This window comes from Engystomops pustulosus, chromosome 6 (genome assembly GCF_040894005.1).
Source record: "Engystomops pustulosus chromosome 6, aEngPut4.maternal, whole genome shotgun sequence".
NCBI classification, from domain to species: domain Eukaryota; kingdom Metazoa; phylum Chordata; class Amphibia; order Anura; family Leptodactylidae; genus Engystomops; species Engystomops pustulosus.
In genome coordinates, this window is record NC_092416.1 from 52,116,757 (window position 1) to 52,128,323 (window position 11,567).

The following is an 11,567-nucleotide window of genomic DNA, read 5'->3' on the forward strand; positions in this document are numbered from 1 at the left end:
TAAAGGGGACAATAGAGTACTGTCTTTTACCCATCCACTTGTCAAAATATCTCCACTGTTCTTTTCATACCGTAAAAACAGGTGAAACTCTTTATTTTGCAGCTTACTAGCTAAACTTTCTCCTTTCAAGTCTATCCAGGAAGGGGAAGCAAAGCTCATCTATTTGTCCCTCTGTGACACCTTCACCCTGCACTAGTTGCCCATTGATACATAATACAATTCAATTTATCACTCCCCAAAAAGGAGGCCAAATTTCAGTATTATTATTATTATTATTATTATTATGAATAATTTCCTCCTCTACCACCTTACCTTTGTTCTACATTTGTCAATGATCTGAGAATTACATTCTCTATAGAGAGAATGTTCTCTCTCAATCAATCAGAGTAGTTCCTGAAAAAATATAATGCTAATAACTAAGAAAAAAAACTTTGCGGGTGTATCACATTTCCTTATTTGAATCCTGATTTTGGCTGGATAACAGTTTTTATGTTTAATACCCTGATAGCCAATTTACAGATTAAACACTGTAACATTTTCTATCATCCCTATTCTACATTATATTTATCATGATCAGGGCCTTCACTCATGGAGGGTATTTAGCGTTTAATTTTTAAATTTGTGCGTATCGAGGTGCTGCCTGTGCTACACTACACGGCACAGGCATGGCCTCCCACGGCCGAAGTCAGCAAGGCCATTACCAGGACCGTGTTTAAGTTTGTTTGGGGTTCAAAGATGGACAGAGTCAAAAGGTCTGTCATGTACAAGGAGCCTCGCAAGGGGGGTAAGGGCATCCCCGACATCCCCACTTTGCTTTGGATTTCTTTTGTGTGTGACATGGTCCGACGAACTCTGCGAACACCAAGGGACTCTGCCGGAAAGTCCATGTCCCGCTTTTTCCTTCTTCCCCTGTGGCGGGGGCTTGGTTGGGACAAGTGGAACAGCTCCTTCCCTTACAACTGGGATCCTCCCTGGTACTATGCCAGGGCGGTGAAATTTGTGAGGGATCAACATCTGGAGGGACTCAAGCCGGATTTGTGGAAGCCTAAAACTATCCACAAAGTCATCAGAGCCAAGGATCTTGTGGAGTGTGTTCCGGGGCTGACCACCAGCACCATGGACACCGTGTGGTCCAACATGTCGTGTGAAAGGCTTAACAACTGGCACAAGGATCTGTCATGGATGGCCATCCAGGGGGGCCTCCCCACCCGGTCATTTATGGCAGCCCGCAACCTGAGCAAAACCCAGTACTGCCCCCGGTGTCCCTTTGCGGAGGAGACATCATTGCACCTGTTCTGGGAATGCCCCTTTGCTCGGGGCCTGTTGAAAGCTCTGGATCACGAACTGCTTCTTTCTGTGCCCAGGAACACCATGACGTGCCACGCTGCACTTTATGGCCTGTTCCAAGGCACCCACACGGTGGGGGCCATCCAGGATGCCTGGCGTCTTATGAACTGCTTCAAAGACGTCTTGTGGTACGCCAGGAGGCGCCTCACCCTCCACAGAGAAACTTTGTCCACCCAGGACTGTCACCGGCTAGTCTTGAGCCAGCTCAGAGACTACGCCTCCCTTGACAGCAGGGTGGACTCAGAAGAGGAGGACTGACAAGCTTCTTCTTCATTTTCTCTTGTGGACTTTGTTTTTCTTGGACTTTATTTAGGGAGTTATGGGACTTTGCCTCTTTCCCCACAGAAGGAGGCATCCAGGAAGAAGAAGATTTACCATCCTCTCCTTCCCCCCTACCTCCCTCATGTGTCTGTGATTTTTCAATAAAGCCTCGGGCCTGTGACAACTTACCCCCTTCCCCTCCTCCCTCCCCCCCTCCCACCCCCTGTTGCAGGTTAGTTGTTTTTTATTGAGAAATGTGTGTTTTTTGTTTGCCTGAGCTAGTATGCTAGAGTAGCACTTATTCTGCCATAGTGTTAGGATAGTGCTAGGAGTGTATCTTAATTTATTGTGTGCTTTGTACAAAGCCCATGCTGCGTCATGGCACACACTGTCTGTAAGTTTTACTGTGTATCTGTGAATAAAGGCTCTTTCAATCAAAAAACCTGTAAAGGGGACAATAGAGTACTGTCTTTTACCCATCCACTTGTCAAAATATCTCCACTGTTCTTTTCATACCGTAAAAACAGGTGAAACTCTTTATTTTGCAGCTTACTAGCTAAACTTTCTCCTTTCAAGTCTATCCAGGAAGGGGAAGCAAAGCTCATCTATTTGTCCCTCTGTGACACCTTCACCCTGCACTAGTTGCCCATTGATACATAATACAATTCAATTTATCACTCCCCAAAAAGGAGGCCAAATTTCAGTATTATTATTATTATTATTATTATTATGAATAATTTCCTCCTCTACCACCTTACCTTTGTTCTACATTTGTCAATGATCTGAGAATTACATTCTCTATAGAGAGAATGTTCTCTCTCAATCAATCAGAGTAGTTCCTGAAAAAATATAATGCTAATAACTAAGAAAAAAAACTTTGCGGGTGTATCACATTTCCTTATTTGAATCCTGATTTTGGCTGGATAACAGTTTTTATGTTTAATACCCTGATAGCCAATTTACAGATTAAACACTGTAACATTTTCTATCATCCCTATTCTACATTATATTTATCATGATCAGGGCCTTCACTCATGGAGGGTATTTAGCGTTTAATTTTTAAATTTGTGTTAGAAGCATATGCAGGTACAACAACCCCCAGATACTTCTCCATAAACCCTCTGTCAACCTTTTCTGAAATATACAAGACCATTTCTAAGAATTCAACACTTTGTATTCTACTTCTGGTAATTCAGCAACAGTACAATACAATGTATAGAAAACATGCTACAAAGTGCTGTAACAAAAAGTTAAAGGGGTTTGCACATGAAAGAAAGCCCTCAAATCTTAATCCATTAGTAATGTGACATGATAAAGATAACTTTTAATCCCTTAGTTTGTACTCTTGTACTAAAATTCTGCCCTGTGGCAGGCACTAGCTTAGCAGACACTTCCTGATTCCTCTGTGTTATGCTCATGCACATCCTCCTATCTACCTGCGGACAATGTGCTTAGATTATCAGGGTACAGGGTTTAGTTACACATGCATAAAGCTTCTAAGATTCTACTAATATCTGACACATAGAAAAAGAGAGATGAGATAGATCACAGTAATGAGATGAATGTAAAATCCTTAGTAACAAACTCAGCTCTGCTGCCTCACCTAATCAATCACACACTCAGCACTGTTATGTCTTGTTTGTGGAGCTGCTCTCCTCTTCACGCTGCTGGACAGGAAGTATCTCTGGCTCTATTTACCTCCTCCCTCTGCTCCTGCACTACAGAGTGCATGTGAGAGGCATATGACCAGACAGGAAGACCTGCCCGACCATAGTCAAGACTAAGTTTATGGTCATATCCTAAGCCAACCAAAACACACAATAGCAGGACTTATAGAGAAAGGCTGGAATTATATCTGTGAAATGCTGTATTTTTGTTAATAACATTGCATTCAATTATTTTGCCATCATTATATTAAATACATATATATTATATATCTATATAATAATAAATATTTATATTTAATATATTATATTTTCTTGGTTGGAATACCCCTTTAAATAATTTTATTTTTGAAAATGCTTATTTTGGAAAATGCTAAGTTAATGGCAACCTTACACCTTTCTGTAGTCCTAACAAATTCCTATCTTTGAGCAAGTGTAGCTCAAAAAAATTGATGTTTAATTTGATTTGTTTATTTACATGATAACTTTTAATACTTCTGTTTTAAGTCATTTTACAGAGCATTCCTAAGATTTGCATAGTGTACGTAAATTTTTTTATACGGTTATATATACGGGTATAACTTCATGTACATAACCATATTTGAGATGCACGTCACACGGATCACAAATACAGCTCCCAGGGTAATGTACAAGATATACAGTGCGTCTATAAGAGACTCTATGTTCCACTAACATATGCATTCCCTATTGTAACAGTATTCTCTAACCTTCCTCTGACCACCAGAAACTAGGGCATATGCCCATTTCTTAATTAATTTAAAACCATTCCAGGTGACTACGTCTTGAAGTAGATTTAGAGAGTGACAAGAATATGGAAAATGGTAATCGAAGCAAAGCTACTTTGAAGAATCTAAATTTGTGCTGTTGGGGAAATTATCATGTGACGTTGTGGTCAATAATAGTTGATCATGGGGGTGCGATTTCTGGCATGCCTACCAATCTGATATTTAAAGCTACAGCCGGACCCGAGAAAAACATAGCTCCATCTATCTATCTTCTAGCACTGCAATTCAGTTCTCGTTGTGGTGTTTTTGGATTTTTTGAAGTCACAACTTGAGTAGATGGATGATTAATTCCCCCTCTGATTGTCAATATGGTATAAAATGTTAAAGGTTTAACAGCTTTTTTCTAAATTGTGACCAATTCTCCAAATATGAACAAAGTGAAAGAGAGATAAACCCATGTACTAATAGAAATATAGTGTAATATCTATGGTATATTCAGCACTATCCTCTATCGATAACTTATGGCTGATTATGGGCTGTCTACTATGATTGTGTACTTATTTTGCATTCTGTCTTGCACTAGTATGAACACTCCCCTATTTCACTCCTGGCTGTCATAACTGAATTCCAGCACACCCTCCTCTCTTTGGCTGATGTTTTTCTGGTATGCTTTTTTTCTGAGCTTTGCTCTCCTCCCTACATTCCGTTTGACTCTTTACCTGTTCTAAAAAATCTTTGCTGTCACCCATTTGGTACAACAATCCTCCTGTGTTTTGAGTTGTACTGTTTTGTAGACCAGTCTGTTATTTTGTAAATGACAAATCACCAAAAAAGGTTATCCTTAGGTTCATTTATTATATAAGAGAAGCCCAGAGAAGTGTCTATTGAGAGAAGACAGACAAACATTTTTTCCCTTAAATGTGAAATATAAGATGCCTTGTATATACTTGTATATACAAGTGCATGTATGATCAATATTTATGGAAAAACCTATTACTTTTTTAATTTAGGAAGGAAAATCAGGAGAAGATGAATGCTAGTGTCCACCAAAATGTGGAGGAGTTCATTCTACTTGGGATAGACACTTTTCCTAAACTAAGTATAGCCCTCTTCATCCTCCTCTTGATTGTCTATGTTCTCATACTTTTTGGCAATCTTCTCATCATGATAACGGTGTATTTTGAGGTCTGTCTCCACTCAGCCATGTATTATTTTCTCAGCAAGTTATCTCTAGTAGATCTGTGCTACGCAACCGTGACTGTCCCGAAGATGCTGATCAACTTTGTAACAAAGAAAAACACCATCTCCCTCAGCAGTTGTATGACACAGCTCTTCTTCTTACACTTCTTTGCTGGAACTGAGTGCATCCTTCTTACCGTCATGGCCTACGATCGCTATGTCGCCATATGCAACCCGCTACGGTATTCTAGCATGGTAAATAAGACTATTTGTTACAGGCTGGAAGTTGTGTGCTGGGCCATAAGCTTCTTTCACTCCATCATTCAGATAATTTTAACTTGTCAGCTACAGTTCTGCGGCTCAAACAGAATCGACCATTTCTTCTGTGACATCCATCCTCTGTCTGTATTATCCTGCTCCGATAAATTCATTATTGAGATAGTATTTTTAGCAAACAGTGGCATGATAGCTACGCTAAGTTTTATCATCTTGCTCATTTCCTACATAAAAATCATCAACACTGTAGTGAAGACCAAATCTGATGAAGGGATGGGCAAAGCTTTCTCCACATGCGCTTCTCATCTCATTGTGGTCGCCCTCTTCTTCGGACCTTCTGTCTTCATCTACTTGAGGCCATCAGTGTCCTATGAAGCTGATAAAATGGTGTCAATATTTTATACAGTACTAACACCCTTACTGAATCCAATTATATACACTCTGAGAAACAAAGAGGTTAAAGCCGCCATCAGGTCATTTTTGGAGAAGAAGCTATTCCGGAGAAAGTAAAAAATGTCAGCTAAGTTTTTGACGTTTAGAAAATGACAGTAAACATGTGAAATTCAATCATCAATAGCAGATATATAAGAAAATGTCAGAGCAGAGTTGACTGCCACTAATCCTAGGGCCCCTGGCTCTGCATCAATGTCTTCTGAACCAGAATGTCTCTTGCGGGGGGCCCAAAGTAGTAGAATTTAGTAAAGAAAATGATGTTGTTCGTTGCACAGTAAAATATCTAAAGTGTACTTTTTGTACTTTGACATATTTCTTTGCAGACATCCTGCAATGTGATGAGACCTTTCTCTGCCTTATGCTCTGTGTACACAAACGTACTTGGTCAGTGGAAAGCAGTGCAGTGGACAAGAGTCCATGGATCATACATAAGTAAAGTGTCGGCCCCGCTGCTCAGCCAGCAGGCAGGGGCTCCTTGCATCATGTTTCTCAATGATGCAAGGACTCTCGTCCACTGTACTTTGCTTGGTCCTTGGGATCTGACAAGCACAAGAGTCCATTTCCAAGGACCAAGCACTTTCGTGTACAGGGGGCGTTACTGTATAATACACTCTGTGAGAGTGTTGCAGACTCTGACCTCCCTATAAAATGCCACCACGGTACCTAATATGGGCAGCAGGCAGTGTCAGTGTGATGGTGCTTGCAGAAGGAAGCTGTAATATTATAGGTTGAAAGGGCAACTCACGAGTACCTATAGTGGTATGAAAGATAGATGCGGCAGAGAGTCAGAACCTGACCTGCTCCCCCTGCCTCCCAACCTGCCCATCTGCATGCCTAGAGTTGAAATTGTGCCATGTACTTGCCAACTGCAATTACGAGCAGGGTCCTCAGTCTGCTGTAGGACCTGGTGAGGCTACACAGATTGCGACTTATTTACTTAGGGTCCGCGGAATGCACTTTCGTTGGATTTTGGAAATTTTCGGGATTTGCATCACTGTGACAACTATTTAGAAGGGGATTGTGTCGCACATGATTGGATTTTGGCACATCAGCGCCGGCTTTAACGTGACAGAAATCGGGGGGCGAACCGTCGGACAATCCAACTGATTCGGACTGAGCGCGGCAACTCCCGCGGACCTGAGCAGGGAAGCAACAGATGCAGGAAATCGGGCGCACGATCTGATCGTTGTAAATCGCGGCACAGTGCATTGTTGTGGGACAATGCACTTTGGGTGAACTCCGTCGGCTGGATAAGTAAATGTGCCCCATTGTCTTATGGCAATGGACAACAGGCACATTTTAAGAATGACCAGGTCACCTAGTCCACCACCACCTAGTTAAAGTTACATTCCTTTGTAATGGTAGTCAAAAATAAAAGTACACTTGCCCTGATTTATATCTCAATCCCATTGTTGTGGCCGCCTCATCTCCAAATATGGCATTGTTTAAGAACCACAACATTGTGAAACTGGAACCAAGGGCTGCAGCAGTGTATGTACCTGTATTTTTGGTTGTACCTGCCCCAGCTCTAAGGAGGTTTTCAATGAATCCTTGAAAACCCCTTTAAGGTTTGAGGGCTTCCGGTAGCATATTATTAGAGAGTTCTTGCTCAATAGTAATATAGAAAGTAGTATTGCAGTGTATGTTATAAACCAGCTAGTGCAAAAAACAATCTTTTATAGTATACATATAAAAATAAACAAATTATTTAAAAAAATACTATTTTATGTATCCCCACTTCACAAAAAGGCCTATCGCTGATCAGTTGATATGTAGACCGGGAGTCTCTCCAAGACTCCTATGGGTGTTATAGAAAGAGCTGTTATACAGGCTCTTTTACAGATCCAGCACATTTCCAACATAATGTAAAAGAGTACTAATGAAGTATATTTTATAAGTGATCTATAAATGATCCCCTTTCCTATATATTCTAAATCCTAATCCTAAACCCATTAAGTATCCCTGCATCCAAAAATTCCGGGTTTGTTAAAATATGCAAATAATTATCCCATATGATGAACACGGTAATGAGATGAAAGTTGAAATGTCTAAACCAACTCTTTACTGCTATTTTCTCAGCCCTAAAATTTTAAAGGTTATCAAAAGATTGTACGTTTTTAAATGAAATCAGCTGGTCCTGTAAAAGAAAATTACAAAGTACACAGCTCCCTACACCGAATTTCAATCTGGTACCTCTGTAATTGTACTGGCCCAAAGAATAAAGGAGAGATGTTATAAAAACAAAGAATGTAAAAAACCGAGACATTGGGGCTCATTTACTAAGGGTCTGCGGGACCACGATTCCGTTGCGTTTCCCTAATATTTCCATTGTGCGCCGAATTGCCCCCGGTTTTTGGCACACGCGCTCGGATTGTGGCGAATCTGGAATTAGGGGGGCGTGGCCGTCGGACAACCCCCCGAATTTGTACAACCTGCGGAATTTAAAAATGGAAATGTGTTGCAAGACACGTACTCACATACAGCAGGAAGAAGCAGGTGAACACCGGCGAACCTCGGCGCAGAAGTGACGGATGCAGGAACTCGGGCAAACGGCCTTAGTGAATCGCGGCAGACCCGAATCCACGATAGGGCAGGGTAAGTAAATCTGCCCCATTATGTTCTTGTGTCTTGGTTTCATTGCAGGTGGAGGGGTTTTGTAAACAAAGACTGACAGAGACAGGTTGGAATTATATCTGTAAAATGCTGTATTTATGTTAATAAAAGTGAATTAAAGGATGTGTTATTTTGTTATATATTACTCTATATCCTTTATATCCTAAATCTTGTACTATTCATAAAAGTAATTTAATGATGAACCTCAATCGAGTTCTTATAACCCATCTATTTAGGAAAGCTGAGGTTCCTTAACTGCATGAAACCCAACAGTGTAGGAGATGTGGATCCTGCGCCTGGCTGCCTGGCCTCTGTGCCCCCTGAAGCTGAACTCCCCCTCATACTATAAATACTTGTGCACATGGCAGGATTATAGGGGGGCCCACGGGGCACACACCCCAGGGCCCCCATCACTTTGCCCTTAATGGGCCCCCCACCAAATGTGGGTGATTCACCCACAGTGTATTTGGGTCCAGGCTTCCCATTCACAGTCTATGGCAGATTGAGGGAACAATAAGTTCCCTGCTCTCCCATAGATGATCGGAGGTAAACATAGATGGCGGCACTCTGCCAATGGTAGTGCAGAGTGTGACGTCACAGCACCGCAATGTCACAGCACCGCCTGCAACAGTGTGCTGCCATCTTGGAACACTTCCGATATCCACTAGTATCCTGACACCGCGACGATGGAACGATGGAAGGTAAGTACAATTTTATTATTTTACCCAGGACTGTATATAGTTTTTATTGGGGGATTCTATATAGTTATTATGGAGGGGTGTATATAGTTATAATAGGAGTTTGAATATAGTTGGTTATTATAGGGGGCTGTATATAGTTATTATAGGGGGACTGTATATAGTTATTATAGGGGGTGAATATAGTCATAGGGGGCTGTGTATAGTTATTATAGGGGGTGTATATAGTTATTATAGAGGGACTATATATAGTTATTATAGGGGACTGTGTATAGTTATTATAGGGGGCTGTATATAGTTATTGGCGACTGTATATAGTTATTATAGGGAGTGTATAAAGTTATTATAGGGGGGCTGTATATAGTTATTATAGGGGGCTGTATATAGTTATTATAGGGGCTTTATATAGTTATCATAGGGGACTGTATATAAATGATGTGGGACTGTATATAGGTAATGTTGGGGGGCTGTATAAAGTAAGTGCTGTGGGACTGTATACAGGTAATGTCAGGGCTGTATATAGTTATTGCTGGAGGGCTATACATAGTGATTACTGGGGGTCTGTATATAGTTATATAGTGTATAGTGTAGTGTAGTGTGTATAGTGTATATAGTTGTAGGGGATGTGCATAGTTATTATAGGGGGTGTATACAGTTATTATAGGGGGACTGTATATAGTTATTATAGGGGTTGTATATAGTTATAATAGGGGACTGTATATAGTTATTATAGGGGGTGTGTATAGTTATTATAGGGGACTGTATATAGTCATTATAGGGGGCTGTTCACAGCAAAGTCCCCCTTTCCTGAAATGTCCATAGCAGATGCCCCGCTTTACATAAATGTCCACAGCAGAACCCCTGTTAATGAACTGTCCACAGCAAAGCCCCCCTTTATATAAATGTCCACAGCAGATGCCCCATTTAGATAAATGTCCACAGCAGATGCCCCCATTTACATAAATATCCACAGCAGAACTTCCATTAATGTAATGTCCACAGCAGATGCCCCCTTTATTGAAATATCCACAGCAGACGGCCCCCTTTAATGTAATGTCCACAGCAGATGCCCCCTTTAATGAAACGTCCACAGAAAAGTCCCCCTTTACTGAAATGTCCACAGCAGAGCCCCTCTTTACATAAATGTCAACAGCAGATTCCTCCCTTCAATAAAATGTCCACAGCAGATGTCCCCCTTTAGTAAAATGTCCAAAGCAGATGCCGCCTTTAAATAAATGTCCACAGCAGGGCCCTCTTGAAAAATAACTCTATACTCACCTCCGGCTTCTTCTCCCTGCGGCTCCGTCTTCTCCTCTCCCGGTCCTTGCGGCGCGCACACACATTATGGCGTCACACAGCCACAACACTGCCACGTCATAGTGTATGCACCCGGGCCAATAATTGATTGTACAGGTTGCAATCGGGGCTTATAGAGTTATAATAGAAGAGTCCGGAGGAATATCGTTCTTCAGGAACGTGTTATTAGGACACATCTACCAGCAGTAAAACTGATGGCAGATGTCCTTTAACAAACTTTGAAATAACTCACTTGTCCGACGTAAGTACATAAGAAATAACACTGCTATATGCCAATGTATCAGCTTTCCCCTGTACATATGTTTCTGTAGTTTGCAGTTCTCTTGGAGCTGCTTGGTGGAGATCTAGCTGAGGGATCTACCCTCCGCATAAATCTTGGGCCCAGTTCACACCTCTGTCTAGGTTTCGGTTATACTCTCTGCCTAAAGAAAGCATAAGCGAATCTGAAAATGGAAGGTTAATGGAAGGTTTCTGGTTCACCTCTCGTTTCCATAGACTTTAATTATTTTTATGTTACTTTCCATAAAACATTCTTTATTGATATTTGCCAGGAACCATCTGGACATGAACTAGTTTCATCCACTGGAACTAAATGTATTACAACAAGCAAAGGAAATGTTGCAGAAAGTAAGTGGTAAAACTATTCACTTTTCTTTCATGGTGGCAGGGTCGCAGGGGTTATGACTGCGATTGGGCTTGGGGATGAAGGGGTAAATATTAAAGGGTATAGAGGGGAAAATAATAATTTGTATGCATGTAAGGCATGCATACAATTGACCCCTAAGTGAGGAACCACTTTCTTACCAAGTCTCACTAAATCCTATAAATCCTTAAAATCCATAAAGAGAACCTACCACCACATATCTACCTATAACGGTAGATCGGGTGGTAGGTACATCTATAGGATGTTAGGATAGCCCTTTTAAGGACTGATCCTCACGTCCCCACAATCTTTTGCTAACTTTTATTTTGCAAAAACTTAAATTTTCTAAAGAGGGTACTGGGATGTGGAG

The 11,567-nt window shown here is 41.1% G+C and overlaps 1 protein-coding gene across 1 annotated transcript; it reads left to right on the plus strand.

Annotated features, from left to right (window-relative positions):
* The first annotated feature begins 5,047 nt into the window (after nucleotides 1-5,047).
* On the plus strand, nucleotides 5,048-5,983 carry LOC140065899 (olfactory receptor 4S2-like). Its single transcript, XM_072113460.1, has one exon. The coding sequence runs from the start codon at nucleotides 5,048-5,050 to the stop codon at nucleotides 5,981-5,983; it is 936 nt and encodes a 311-aa protein (XP_071969561.1).
* The last annotated feature ends 5,584 nt before the right edge of the window (nucleotides 5,984-11,567 follow it).

What these genes read in the sequence shown, in the direction of transcription:
- LOC140065899 (XM_072113460.1), top strand. Translation starts at nt 5,048, where the DNA reads ATGAATGCTAGTGTCCACCAAAATGTGGAGGAGTTCATTCTACTTGGG.